The sequence below is a fragment of the Anarrhichthys ocellatus genome, unplaced genomic scaffold (genome assembly GCF_004355925.1).
Source record: "Anarrhichthys ocellatus isolate YVR2014 unplaced genomic scaffold, GSC_Weel_1.0 scaffold45, whole genome shotgun sequence".
In the NCBI taxonomy this organism is placed as follows: domain Eukaryota; kingdom Metazoa; phylum Chordata; class Actinopteri; order Perciformes; family Anarhichadidae; genus Anarrhichthys; species Anarrhichthys ocellatus.
The window spans coordinates 1,583,976-1,599,298 of NW_022280075.1; the positions used below are offsets into that span (position 1 = coordinate 1,583,976).

Here is a 15,323-nt window from a genome sequence, read left to right on the forward strand (position 1 = left end):
TGTGTGTGTGTGTGTGTGTGTGTGTGTGTGCGCGCACACACACACTGCAGGGGGGTATTAATGTCCCTGTGTATGGCTTATGTATATTTTTTGCTGTGACATTTATTCAGTATCTTTCTAAAAATTGATCGTGGGCCTGCTGCAGCTGGTCTGCAGAGCTCCAGAGGGTGGGGGAGGAGGTTGTGGTGGGGTATGAGTATTGGGTGGGGGAGGGTGTGCTGGGCGTGGGTGGGGGGGGGAGGTTGTGGATGATCAACACAGGAGTGAGAATTGCATTTAGGCAGCAAGGCAGGGGAGCTCGATGACTGGCTGTTTTTTTTTTTTTTTTGTTTTTTTTTTAGAAATCCAGTTTGTGCATTTATTTGGTGAATCTTCATGATGCCCCGTCTACTGAAGTAAATGAATAGCAGCTGCACAGCCGGATACACCCGGAGCTCACGCGCTGTGCTGGGCCTTCTATATCGTGGAGATATGGTGGATGTGACCTCTGCCTGCTTTGATTTCATTCACACATGTAAATCTGTTCAGCCGTGCTTCATCTCAAACATTAGAGCCGCAGCAATTCATTCGTTAATACATTGGTGGGAGGGAAGGAAAACCAACCTGCAACTGTTTGGATAATCAGTTTGAAGAAGAAACTCCAAATGTTCTCTTTCTGCTTTTCTCTGTTTTGTATCATCGTACGCTGAGTATCTTTCGGTTTCAGACGTTTGGACAGAACAAGACATTTGGGGGACTTAAGATGGGACATTTTGGAGACATTTCGCCTAAGTGATTAAAGATGATGTTATTTAATGTCCCAAACCTAATGACATGAAGAGTTTACTCTCATAGAAGACAGAAAAGCAAATATTCACATTTGAGAATCAAGAACCAGCAACGTTTGGGTGTTTTCTGCCTAAAAAAATGACTTGACAGACAAATCGATTATTACAATAGTTGCCGATTTAATTTTCCATTTGATCTACTAGCAAATATGTCGACTAATCGTTGCCACTCGAAACGGAATCTCTTTAGATTTTGGACTGCTCGGAGGACAAAACAAGACATTTGAATGACGCCATCTTGAGCTTTAGGAAATAAAAAGTCAAACAATTAATTCAATAGAACATAATCTGTGGTTGCAGCCCAATTACTGCCTTGTTTTCAGCTCGTCACTGAGAAATATCTCTTTGATATTTGGGCTCATTTGTAGCTTGTGTGTTGCAGCTGTGGGGTCGCATATTACGTTTCATGTAAAGCGGCTGTAATTCAGTCTTTTCTTGCCTCTAACTCCAAACAGGGGATTACAGAGGCTGCACCGTGGAGTCAGTATCAGAGACACGGCAGTATCATCACGGCAGCCATGTCTTCTGTTAGGGCTGTTAAAAGCTGCAGCATCATGTCTGCCGTGTTGTACACGAACCAGATCGTCTGCTCGTGTCTGATTTGATCATCTTAAATCCACTTTGACATTTTCATAAAGAAAGGAGGCCTGAGAAATCCTTAATATCTGATCATCGTCACATTGCATTAGAGGATGAGTCTGGTGATATTCTAAATGTTTCTCACTGTCACCGAATCCATCAATGGACAAAACGGGGGGAAAAAAATGAATGAATCTACTTACATTATTGTGCGTGTATCAAAGCCTAATATATCGTCTCCCTCTGTGCCCAGAAATGATTAAAAACACATCAATAATGGTGACATTTTCCTTCATTACCACACACACACACACACACACACACACATTAACAGTTTATTTATTATTTCCACACACACCGTCCTGTTGCCCTAAATGCTCACTAGCACCACATGCGTGTTAATCCGCAGCTGAAAATAGTCCCCAACATACACACTTACCGTTTCTTCAATTACTGAACCTTTTTAAAATGAAAGTATGTATTTGTGAGACGTTTTAAAGATTAATGCATCACGGACTAGATGGACTAAGTCGTATCTTATAATAATATGTTCACTTAGGTTCACTAAACTAAACTTTGACTCCATCAAGCCAGTCCAGTCCAGTCCTTCACCATCTTTTGGATATTGTGACGTTCCGCCTGATCTGAAGGAAAATACACAAAATGTATCTGGAATTTATTCCTTTAAGTATTTTTTTAAGGAAAAATACCAACTGATCTGGTTCTAGCTTCTCAAATGTCTTTGCTGTGTTTGTCTTTTATGATAGTAAACTGTACTCGTAGGTTTTAAAAGATCATCAAACAACCACTTGATTAATTAAGAAGGCAATTGTAGATATTGGTACTTATCTGTCTTTATTTGTTCTTGTTTATACAAAAACAAATGCCATGTTTTTACTAAATCACACTCCAACCTTCACCTAAAGTAATTGCTCAGATGTGACCTTTTATTTGCAGAGTAAAAAGCTTTTGATTGAAACCAACCTGCTGTCGTATACAAGCCAACAAAGGGGGCTATTATTATGATTCATCTCTGTTATTGTTTTCATCTTGGGCCTGTTGATGTAGTGCATGTGAATAAACACACTGCTGACTGAAGCCTGGTAGCTCCCTGTCAGATACACAGATTATCAATGAGGAGGAAGTATCTTCTGATTAAAGCTCTGCTGCTGATGAGTGAAACAAAGGAGGGCCGTTTAATGAAACGCTATCAGACCTCTGAGCTTCAGAACAGCTTTGGAATCAGGACTAACTGCCTCCATCTTTTAAGGTGTGTTTGGTGTTATGTTTTAGCTCCTTTCCACAAACTACCTGGGGCTCCTCACACTTCCTCTTACAAAGCAGTGAAATCCAAACTGCAGGTTTATCTAGCCAGCAGCAGCAGCAGCAGCAGCAGAGGCATTATTGAACCCACTCGAGGTGTGCTCGATTTATTGTTGGAGCCGGTAAACACCCACAAACAGCGAGCATTATCTGCCTGTGAGGTAAGACGGATCAAGTGCTCCTCATCTCTTACAGAGCGTAAACCTGCAGGAAGCTCCGTGTAAACCGAGCTGTAGATTAAACAAAGACGGACACCACATGACGTTCATTTTAGACAAATAGCACATCTGCCATTTTGGGGACAATAAGGGGGAAACCTGCCTTCACAGAGTGACTGCTGGAGAACCTGTTCCAGGTTATTTACAGTTTATCAATAATCAATAAGCCTGTTTTAATCTCGGCATTCTAATTCTCAGTGCGCAGGTTTGACATTTTCCTACATTTTAGTGCTGCGGGCTACAATTACTTTCATCATCCGTTGATATGAGAATCATTTTCTCTATTAATTCATTATCAGCTAGAAATGTAAGGCACGTATAGCAGATTTAATAATTTGAATTGATAAACACGTTTGTCTGCCTCTGAAAGACAAAATGGTGGATGTGTCCGTAGTAACAACTCAAAGATATTCAGTTTGCTGTCATAGAAGACAAAGACACGGGAAATATTCAAAGTTAAGAAGCTGGAACCTTTTGTATTTGTGCTTTAATTGATTATATAAATGGTTGCCAATAAATGTTCTGTCGGTAGACTAATCAGTAACACGACTTGTCGTCTCAGCTCTAATATATTTTTGCTTTAAAGGAAAATAAGAAAGGAATATAAACAATATTGACTTTAACAGTAATCTTCAGTATCAGGTGATCAATCTACAGAAGTCGTCCAAGATGGCATTCATCAAATCGTATTCAGTTTACAACGATTATAAACGGAGAGAAGAAGCTTGAACCAGAGAAAGTTGTTTTTGAAATTCTAAACAAATATCACTTATTTTTCAGATAAGAAAGCTAAACAAAACCTTTGCAGATGATGTGATTCGCAACTTTTCTTTCTGATTTATATTCCTGGAAACTGAACATCTTCGGCGTTTGGACTGATTTTTCAAACGAGACATTTGAAGTCGTCCCACTGAGGGTCTGGGAACTATCGACATCTAACATTCTGTCGACCAAACGATTGTTTTCAGCTCTTGATTGTGTTGTGTTCTGTCCAAATGCATAAAGTGAAAGTTCATTCTATTTCCCCGAGCGAAACTAGATGAATGATGTTCACAGAGCCTCGCCCAACTTAGGATTCCACACTTAAGCCTCTGCTGAAGTGAAGCGTGATGAAGGTGCTTTATTAAGTGCTTGTTAAAGAACACATTATAAACCGGCATGCAGCTCAATTCTTACAATTTACAACTCTGAGCTTTTCCCTTGTTGTTTTTCTGATGATGAAATGACACACGGCGGCTAAATGGCCACCTTTTCTGAGCCACATGAAATGAAGGTACAATGAAAATGGAGGTTTAGTCACAGCAGCTGAACACTCCCACTGACTAGCAGATGAAGTGAGTCAAACTGCTGTTCCAGAATCTGTGAAGATACTTCTATACAACAGCTGCACAAGTGTCAGCTCTGAGGGGGAAATATTTGGTTTTAGTCATTTTTGTCCGGTTTGTAAAAGTGGAAGAAGAAACCCACTTCATAAAGAAGTAAATGTATGAAGTTTAATTTAAAGCTTGTTGAACTCTCCGTTGCTTTACTGTGGTGTTGATTGTTGTGATATGATAATGAGGAGATTTTATCAAATTTAATTAAAAGGAGATCTTTAAGAAGAAGTCCAACCTCTGGACCGATGCTGAAACAATAAGCCAATTTTAATTAGTCTCTTGCGAGTATATTAAGCTGCGATAATTTAGATAATTTATTAAACTGTTTAAATCATTTATTACGCAAGAACACCAAACATTTGTATTGGTATGAATTTAATATCCTTCGGTCATGGACTGTTGATCACACAAAACAAGGAACTTGAAGACGTCATCTTGGACTCTTGGAACATTTCTCAGTATTTTCTGGTGTTTTATTGACAAAATGATAAAACAAAATGATCAACAAATTCTGAGAATAATGGATAGATGCAGCCCCACCTTTAAACCTCATAGGTTATGAATAAATAACATCAATGTACGCCATCTTTAACTGCCTGAAACATCACCATGACACACCGAGAAACAGACAACAGTAGTTGCAAGGTTAATGCCGTTGATGCAAACTCAACACTTCCTGTAGCTGTTTCAAAGTAAAAGCCTTCTACCAAAAAAAAAGGATGGTGATTACGGCTTTTACATTGGAGGACTTGCAGGAAGTGGTTAGTTTGTGTCATTCCTGCACGTTAGCTGAAACCTTTAGTTATACAGAGTTACCGCACTGAATACTTGTTCTCATTTGCAGGAGGATTCTGTTTTACAGGGACACACGCACACTTGTTGAAGTACATAATTAAAATATGATAAATGAATGATACCAAGACAAAGATGGCGGTTAAAACATTCATATACAGCTGGTGGTAATGATTGAATGATTTAGGTAAAGTGTAACTAACTTTGTACAGGTACCATTTCACGAATAGTTATTCTTGGTACGGCACTTACTTTAAAGGTTTAATAGCTTAAAAAACAGAAAGCAGGTGGTTTGATGTCCAGTTTATATTATATATACATTTACGTATATACAACGGGTACAGTGATGAGGAGCGTGTGAAGTTGACGTGTGAAATGAAAGCAGTGAGAGTAATAACGGGGCTACAGGACCCTCACCTGAGATCTGACCTGAGAGGAAGTCACATGACTTCCTGCCATAGTGTGCACTTTACCCAGCATACCTAAGCAATTTGATATTTAACCTTTTTGTTTACAACACACACATAAAATATAATCATTAAAAAGAGTGCAGAGATGCATAATCGCTCCAAATGCAGACCTGTGAAAGGTCTCAGTCCTGTTGGGTTTAGTTCTTGACAGACAAAGGAAGGAGAACAGCATGTGTACTATAGTTGGATCCTCTATAATACATCACAGATACTGAATGATTAACTACAGCTGATGATTGACTGCTTTCTGGGAATCACGTGGCCTTCTTGCTGTCCATCCGCCCGAAAGTAAAAGTTAAAAGGCTGAATTATTTCTATTAATTCAACCCTTTAACTCCTCTGTTTATTTACCGAACACACACAAGGGTGCACAGGCATCTCAGATCAGTTTAACAGGAAGTGTGACCACCATGTTGCAGTGGAACTACTGATTACAGGAAGTTGGCTATCTTTATATTTTATTTTGTTCTCATGTTAAGAAGTTGAACAGATGTTATCTGGAAAAGAGTTGCGACATACAGATGATTTAGCTCACACAAGTTTATACATGTCTTAGTTTTCAGTTTTTCCTATCATGTTTTTGATTATTGGCAGTAACACTGGCAGTCAGTTAGTAAGAGCAGGCGCTGCTACATTTTGAATAAAAAGCTGCATCACTTCAGTGATATCTGAACATAATTTGAGTCTCTATCAGGGGTTACAGATGTCTCAACAGTCGCACGAGTTAATTTTTAACATTTCCTCTCCAGGTCTCTTCAATAGACTGTATTACAATATCCTGCTCTGAGTTGCTGTTTATACGTCCTAATATACTGCCTCGCTGCAAGATGGTGCAACTTTATTGTCGGAGGTGTTGATGTCAGAGTTGCTTTCTGCAGAATTTATGGCTTGAACGCACCCCAGAGAATGTAGGGAAGACACCGTGTAGCACACAGCCATTTCAACTGCCGGTTTCCCCTTGTAACGCAGGAAAATGTCAAATTGTAGAAAAGGCTGAATTTTATAACATTGAGAATGTACCACAGCTGAGCGTTTGGAATCCGACCCACAGTCCTTTGCTGCATGTCGTCCTCTCTCCTGACGATCACTATCAAATAAAGGCAAAAAAACTATCTTTAGAAGAAGAATAAGCGAGAATATACCTTAGAATTGGTCTTACGTAACAGCATTGACATTCTGATGTAGATTTCAGTCAGTTTGTCAGTCTGACATTTGATTCATTAAATGAAATTTTAATTTGTTCCAGAGAAACGAGTAACTCGATGTTTTTGGGCTGGATTTGTAATAATTTGTTATTACAAATGTCAAAGTGATTTTGAATAAGACTTTGTTCCATATAACTTAACTCTTTAATAACTTTGACTCTCTGTAGCTTGATTTGAGCAGCTCTACATGTTAGGAATATTCTTTTCCTCATCACAAACTTATTTCCTTTTTTCACTCTGATGTTACTTCATCAGGAAGCTGCGCTGAGATCTGCCTCAACTACAGATGATATTTCTTTCTCTGATATTTGTGGGAGTAACATTCTGGTCTGTGATCGTTCTTAAATACCCTGAGTATACCACAGCCTGTCGAGCCACACGGGGGGCCACTAACTCTTCCTCATCAGTGCTGTCTTGTCTTTCCGTCAGTGGTTGGGTGCCCCCTCCTGCCAGCGAGGCAGCTACGCCTTCTATAAGTCGGTGGGCAGCAGAGCTCAACCCGACGGGCCCGCCCAGGTGTGGAAGCTCGGGGAGTTTTACTTCATCCGCTGTGGACCGCAGGATCCCGTGTGCATCGCAGAGGTGAGATTACCTGCTCGTATGTTAGATTAAAGCTGCTCTAATCTGTGTTATTATCACAGCAACGGCTCACACGACTCTATAATGTCAAAAGGGGTTGCTCTTGTTAATGAACCCACAGAGAATTATCAGCTGACTCTGCAGATCGTGAATAATAGGAAGCTATTGTTATGCATTATCTTGTATTAAAACGATAACATTTAAGCAGCAGAGGCAGAGATATTCTAAATGTTAGTCCCTAGCAGCTGCATGAATACTGGATACTACAGTTCCCACAATGCAACTTGAAAACAGCAGGTCTGATTTTTCACAAAGCTCCTGCAGAGCCACAGAAAACATTATTCAACCGTTTCCACAAAATTGTAAAATGGTTTTGTAGTGCCCCTTTAACTGTTGACTGTGTCTAACTAAATGTACAAATTGAGCCCTAAATGGGTCACGCTGCTGCACTCCTGCCTGCTCACATGGGCTGTAGTGGACTCGTAGTATGTTGTGTTGAGTCTACGTCCCACGGCAAGGCTACATTTAGTCGATTCAGGTTGCGAGCTCAAGAAGCGTTAATGAGATTGTATTTAGGTTGACAGTTTTGTATTGACGGTAAATGATCGTAATGACTGATGGGAAGTCTTTGCTTTAACGCATTTGTTCAAGTGACAAACGCTGGAAGGAGAGAAACCAACAGTTAGAACACACTGTTTAAATGAGCCAACGAAACTGAACTAACAAGTTTGTCTTCTTTACCAAATCAATAAATAAGAATCACTTGACATATGTGGGTCAGTAACAAACAACAGCAAATGGAGTCCCTTTCAGAGCCCGCTACGTTAATCTGCAATTCAAATGTTGTCTGAATAAACACCTTGTTGACTTTGATGTCTAGCAAAGTCCGACTGTAAACATGTAATGCTGTCTGATTAACATACAGCAGCAACACTAGGTACCATTAGATGATATTTGTGGAGGTAGACCCGCTACGGGGATGGTAAAAAACAAAATCAATCCCATGTACTTCAACATACACTTCTACCGCGTGCATATTGTTTTTTGTTTGGAAGTTAAAAAGTTCATAATTGCCTCTGTGATATATGTTTTATATTGCCGTGAAAACATCTCCTTTTAAACAACTGTATTCATTCAAGCTGAATCACATTTGAACACATCATGATGTTACAGTTTACCATCGCCCAAAACTCATTTTTACTGAATAATGTAAATCAATGTCCTGCTGTTAATGCCGGTTATATGCTGGGTAAACTATGACGTGGCAAATTCAAATTGGCCTCATATTAATGTTTTATTAATAATAAATGAATGCATTAATGGGAAAAGAAGCTACGTATGGTATTGACATTGACAAAGATGTCGGCTATTGGCGATTGCTCTGACGATAGTCGAGCCCAGAGATCATCGTCTGTCGTCACGACCATATTTTACATCCAGTGTGAGAGCCAATAGGAATGAAACGAGACTCCAACTTGACGTCCTGTCGTTCAATGCGTATCCACTGTTGGTAATAAAACATGCAGCAATATAATTCAGACTCGAATAACATTTCAAACTGTGCGCAGTTAAAACGCAGCTGTTCTAGTCATGTAGTCAGTTTAGTGTTGTAAACTATCCACTGTTTGTTGGGAGCTCCGTTTTAAAACCAGAATGGAAAGCCAGAAACATCAAAAATACTTTTTCGATGCTATAATGCAGATATATTGCTCTTCATTACTTTTTAAACGTACTTAATCTTTTTCTACCTAATATTTTTGTCCCTGTCAGGAGCCTGTAGTAATGATGACTCGGTGTTTCCAGTGATGTCATTGATCAGTAGTTGTTCGGCAGGTTTTGTTGAGCCAGCTGTGTGACTCTGGAAATGTAAGTTAAACCCAGATATAAAGCTGACGAACCCGACGATCTAGCTCTGTGAAACGAACATCTGATCTCAACCCAAAGACGCGCTTGCATGCTGCCTGTGGTGAGGGCTCAGGGGCCCGTAGTGCTAGCTCTGTTTTAAAGAGGTTACAAGCCAGAAGATGACACGTGGGAATCACAACCGCACACAGACGGCACAATATATAATTGCATCTGTAAATATAACTCATTCTCTTACATTTAAAATTCTAACAATATTTAGCAAAAAGTCTGTTTCCTAACTTAGTATAAGTAAGTATCTCAACTACTCAAAACATAAGGCGACTGAAAATGTCAAAACCATATTTTCAGTTTTGGCGACCAACAGCTGAAGCCTGTCCTTGCTTCTGTACCATCGGAAGTAGTTTTGTCAGCTGAATATTCATCTTTATGTCAGACGCTCTCCTGTTTCCTCATCTCTGTATCCAGGTCTACCCTTAAACCACAACATTATATTTCTTTAAGCTCAGAGCACCGCTGTACTGGAGTAGAGCCTCAGACCCTTGGTCTGGTTTTATCTGTAATTCTTAAAGCAGTGAATGTCAAACGGAGCATATCTGCCTCCCTGACCTCTCCTTCAAGGTGACAAGATATTATAATGTAACACAATAATGTAATCGACCCATAATATGAGGATATCTCTGGGTGTCACAACTTGTAAAGTACACAAGTCTTTCCCAGCGTTGCCTAGCTTTAACAGTCACATAAGTCAAGTTTTGGTTACTATAGATGTCTTCCTGTGAAACTCTTTTATCTTTTGTCAAAAGCTGTCCGTACATTGTGTAACTGGCTGGTTTTCAGTTTGACTGCTTTGCATTTCTGAGCTTAATCAGATCAGATGTGTTTCAGGATGTTCTGTCCTCAGAAGAACTTTAACAAAACTAATTATACATTTTGTTTTTAGTTAAATGCATTTTTTTAAATCACAAGAAATGTGGTTCGGAAGACTCCAGTAATCAAAGCTTTTCAGCCAACTGTGTTTTTAAATGACGTTGTGGTCTTCTTCTTCTCTTCTTCGTGTGCAGGTGACCTTACTGTGGGAGGACCAGACGCGACGCCACCTGCTGGCCAGCGCCAGACTCTACTTCCTGCCTGAGGACACGCCGAAGGGGCGGACCAGGGAACACGGAGAGGTGGGTCAAAGTGTTCATCTCGACATGGACGGATATTTCGGGCACATGTTTATTCTTCCGTTTATTTATATAAATAACTCTGTAGTGCACTGTTTATATTTTTATTACACGCTTGAATTAATTTTCCTTCAACTACACCAAAAATAAACCACACACGTATACAAACTTCTATATAAGGGCATATCCTGCACAGGATATGACATACTTGTCCTTCCCATTTATATCAATGAGGGTGAACTAAAAAGTAAGAAGCTTGTGAATTTTCCCTTTTAAAATAAATGTAGATGAGTAAAAAGTCCAATATTTGCTTTTGAAGTGGAGTAGAAGTATAAAGTACTTATGTAAATGTACTGTCCACCACTAAAACCAGAGGATTAGTATTCATAAGTACCACCGTTATTATGAGCATTTATACAAAATGAAGCATGACAAATAGGAGTGATGTCATTCTGCAATTGCTGCGGTCTGTTAATGGGAGTGAACGTCTCCCAAATATTATCTGGGGAATGCTTTAAGAGTGTCTATTAATTATCGTGTCACAGGAACTCTACCTCCTTTCTGTTATCCAATCGTCTTTGGCGAAGCACTTAAACAGGTTTAGTCAAATATTTCTTGTTAATCAGAAACTGATCTTTCCCTTTGTCCTCATGCAAATAGCATTGCTGAGCTCTAAAGAACATCTCGGCTCTCTGTGGTCTGATATTATTTAATGATCTGATTTATATGAATTAAACAAAAACCAGTAGAATGACTTTAAACACAACACTAATAGAGTAAAAAGTATTGCTGCTGATGTTTTTGATTAACACAGTTCACATGCAGGCTGCAGCTCAGCTTTCACATGAAAATCCCCCTTTGGGACTAATGTCTTACCCAAATGTAAATCTTTGTTAATGGCGTGACTGAAACACACATTTCCAACTTGGATATTTCCACTCTTGAAGTCTCTTTATGGATTGTTCTATTTTCCTGGTGGAAAATTGAGCCTTCAGAAAGTGTTTTCACAGGAATCATTTCTTTTGTATGGAGAATTGAAAGTTGTCTTATTTGTGTTATAAAGTTTTATATGAAAGACATCTTTCTTGTCTTGAAAGATTAGTCGGATCAATCAGTGTTTACATACTTATAACATTAAAAGCGTTCATCAACATTACAACATTTTAGAAGAGGAACAACACCTATAATCTGTAATATAATGTATATCTGAAAATCCTTTCAGACGGGTGGATTTTCTTTATGTTTCCCTCTGTTTCCAGTCTTTATGCTAAGCTAAGCTAACTGACTTCTAAATAAGTACCTTTGTCACTTCTACATTAACTTCCACACTACGGCGCAACCCTGGAGTTCTCAAACTAGTGTTGTTAACAATAGTGTTGATGTAGCCTAGAGTTTGAGTATTTGAGCTTTAAAAATGTTTATTCATGACTCCTGCTGAGCCACTTAATGTAAAAACATTTAACTTTGTTCACATGTTAATGAGCTCACATCTGGCACAGAGGAGGTTGAGGTTTTGTTTGGGAGTGTGTGTGTGTGTGTGTGTGTGTGTGTGTGTGTGTGTGTGTGTGTGGGGGGGGGGGGCGCGGTTCTGGGAGGAGACGTCGGCTGCTTCAGCTCCACTTTAGACCACAGACATAAATGAGCTGCAATATGTCTGCATTGTGCCAATATTATCTAAACAGGCGAACATTGTCAGCTGAAATAAAACGTAGATGTAATGGGTTATTTAAAATCACGTGTAAAACATTTTCACTCCTTAAAACCACCTGATTAATCTAATTAAAATGAGCTCCACCTTTACCAGCTGCAACATTAAAGTGATGCATCAATGATTATAATCCAGTAATATTTCTTATTTTTCCTTCATATTAACTCGGCAAACCCTCTGTGTGGTTCTTCAGTAAATATAGACAAATACAGTTTGACTGTTTAGCTCCTAGATTCTCAGTAAATATCTCTCACCGGCTTGTTTGGTTTATACTTCAGATTCAGCGGTCAGATTTCATTTTACACAAAGAAAAAGAGACTAAATTCAAATAGCAAGGAGGAAAGAAGAGAAGAGAGGAAACCGGGGTTACAAAGACCAATTATTTACAGATGAATAAATAGTGATGAGTCCAACATGCATTTCTGTCTCATAAACTTCCTCCTTTATTTTTAAATGCTGCATCACATGCAGTCATGGAACAAGTACTCATATTACTGAAGTATAAGTAACAATACAACACTATAAAAATACTCCATTACATGTCCTGTGTTAGAAATGTGACTTATGTATAGAAGTAATGGCGACATAATGTACTTTAAGTACTAAAGTAAAAGTACTCAGAATGGGCCCCTGTCTGTGTTCTATTACTGGATAATTATTATTGGTTTATTTGTATACATAAGCGATACTTTAATGTTGTGGTTGGTTGAGTTGAAGCTAATTTTACCTCATAGACTGCAGGGGTATTTAATATATAATTAAAATATATAATAACATATAAAATACATGAGAATTACATTAATGTCACATAGACGGGCAGAGTGGCTTTTATCCCCCAAAAGTTAGATTGAGAGATAATATGTGAAACAGTATTAAATCATACTTGGAGACAAATACTCGATGAAGTTCTAATAAACAACCAAAGGCTAAAGTTACCGTCTCGCCTTTTAAAGAGTGCTCTGATGTTTAGATATTTGTCAGCTGTGAAAAGTGTAAACGTTAAATCACTTTCTTTTTTTTTGAATGGTGGAGAAAATGTAAGGTTTAGCTGAAGCTCACTTTCTGCTTTCAGCCACACAGCTGTTTACGTTTCATAATAAATCCTTATTTGGGCAGGTTCAGTCTCATCTCTCTCTCTCACTCTGCAGGTTCTTTTTATGTTCTCACGTAAATGTCAAAGACTTCACCAGCAAACCAATCAAGACTTGGCACACGTTCAACTCTGAATGTTCTCCTTCACATGCGTATGAATGAGCAGGTGAATGTCGAACAGGCGGAGTTTGGGAGGAGCAGAGTAACGAAGTGCTTCCTCAGACAAGAATCTAAGAATCTTTTATTGTTGAACTGTTAAACGCTTCTGCCCCACTTCCAACCCCTTCACATGCGCATAAATCGTCTTTTCCTTCCATTTGCTAACGAACCAAAACCAGATTTACTTTTCTCGCTCAAGTTAAGTTAGTCCATTGTTGTCAGTCCTCATTGTTTGTTTTGTGGCCGGTTCTCCTTCCTCATGCTTTGTTGAGTTGTTGCAACAATCCATGCAGTGTTGCCAAACTGCCTTCTTGACAAGACGTGCTGAAATCTTAATTTAAGATAAACTTTACGAAGTGACGAGTGAAATAAATGCATCAATAGAAAATGTAAAAAGTATGTGAACATCTGTATTGTTAATGTTCTTACCACTTAAATCATGTTTAGTTTCCTCTAAGTAAATATGTAAGCAGGCATTGTTATTTTACACATCAAGTAGTATCAAGCTGGTAATGTTGGCTAAAATCATGCTATTTACCAGAAGATGAAGGCCGACAAGTGATTTTAAGCTGTTAAGTAGATGGTGAAGCCTTTAATTATTAACGCATGTATTAATTTAGGTAGTCGCATGTTTTAGTGTTTTTACTATCTTTAGAATTTCATTCATGATAGAGTATTAGAGTATTTCCCACATTTCAAGAAAACAAAACCACAACATCTCATCCAGAACAGAAGTCTAATCATGGAATGAACCTCTTCTGTGTGTTTTTAGGATGAGGTTCTGGCGGTGTCCAGGAAGATGGTGGTGCGGGTGGAGGACCTGGTGCAATGGGCGTGTGCCGAATCGGCAGGTTGGACCAGCAGCCTGAAGCTGCTGCCCTGCGGGACCAACGGTCTCCACAAGCCTCTACAGAGCAGCGACGGGAACAACAACAACAGCAGCAACAACAACAGCAGCAGCAGCAACAGCAGCAGCAACAACAGCAGCAGCAGCAACAGCAGCAGCAGCAGCAACAACAGCAGCAGCGAGCCGCTCAAAGACAAAACTAAGAGTAAGAAAATTACTGAAACCCACGAATCAAACGCACCCTGAGACCCCACAGTGATTGGTTAATATGTGTGGCAGCAGCTTAATAAGCTAAAGTTGGTGCATGGAGTACAGAAATATTGTTCTCAGTCAATTATTCATTTTAGCAGCTTCTATTTTTCACTTCTTGTAGACGTTTCACAATAGAAGTCGACCAGAAAAGGGAGGGATTATGTCCTTTTGAGCCTTTGGACGGCTTTTAATGTAGAACATCTCTGCAGGATGTTTTAGGTTTCATTGACAGTAGCTTAACAGCTGTTAAAAGAACAGACGAGTACAAAGATGAAAAATAATGACTCAAAAAGTGAAACGCAGAGTGGTGAGTGCTGCACTGATGGAATTAGTGCGCTGAAGATGGACACCATGCTGAACGTAACAACAGAAGTACGTTTGGTTCATGCGTCCCATGTCTTCTCCTCTCAGATGACCTGGTGGAGCATCAGGGCATCAAAGTGCTCAGCTACCCGCAGTACTGCCGCTTCCGCTCTCTGCAGAGACGCATCCAGGACGGAGCGAGGGGGCCGGTGCTGCAGGACCTCCACCTGCTGGCCCTGGGAGGCGTCAAGGCGCTGCCCAACACGCGGCTGATGTACTGCAGGGACACCTTCAACCACCCGACGCTGGAGAGCACCAGCTTCTCCTGGCAGTTCAGTGAGTGTTTTAAGGGAAACCAGTCCACTGAGGGGCGATACCAGAGCAGGACCCATACTGGATCACTGAGGCCGATACTTGACAATATATTTTTTAAAACCTTTTTCCTAAAACGGTTCTCAACAGGCGACAAAAAAGGTTATTTGCCGGCAATACTCTGATACTGGATCAAACTGTTTCTAGGTTTTCTGTCATTTAGTTTGTGGTTTGCTTTCACACAACTTT

The 15,323-nt window shown here is 39.6% G+C and overlaps 1 protein-coding gene across 1 annotated transcript in view; it reads left to right on the forward strand.

Moving 5' to 3' along the window:
• LOC116395258 (AT-rich interactive domain-containing protein 5B) overlaps nt 1-15,323 on the forward strand; it is a 32,233-nt gene that overhangs the window by 4,955 nt on the left and 11,955 nt on the right. The window contains exons 2-5 of the mRNA XM_031868993.1: nt 7,220-7,372; nt 10,297-10,404; nt 14,133-14,412; nt 14,871-15,098. Of these exons, the coding sequence (XP_031724853.1) occupies nt 7,220-7,372; nt 10,297-10,404; nt 14,133-14,412; nt 14,871-15,098 (769 nt within the window). The remainder of the gene's footprint in view (nt 1-7,219; nt 7,373-10,296; nt 10,405-14,132; nt 14,413-14,870; nt 15,099-15,323) is intronic.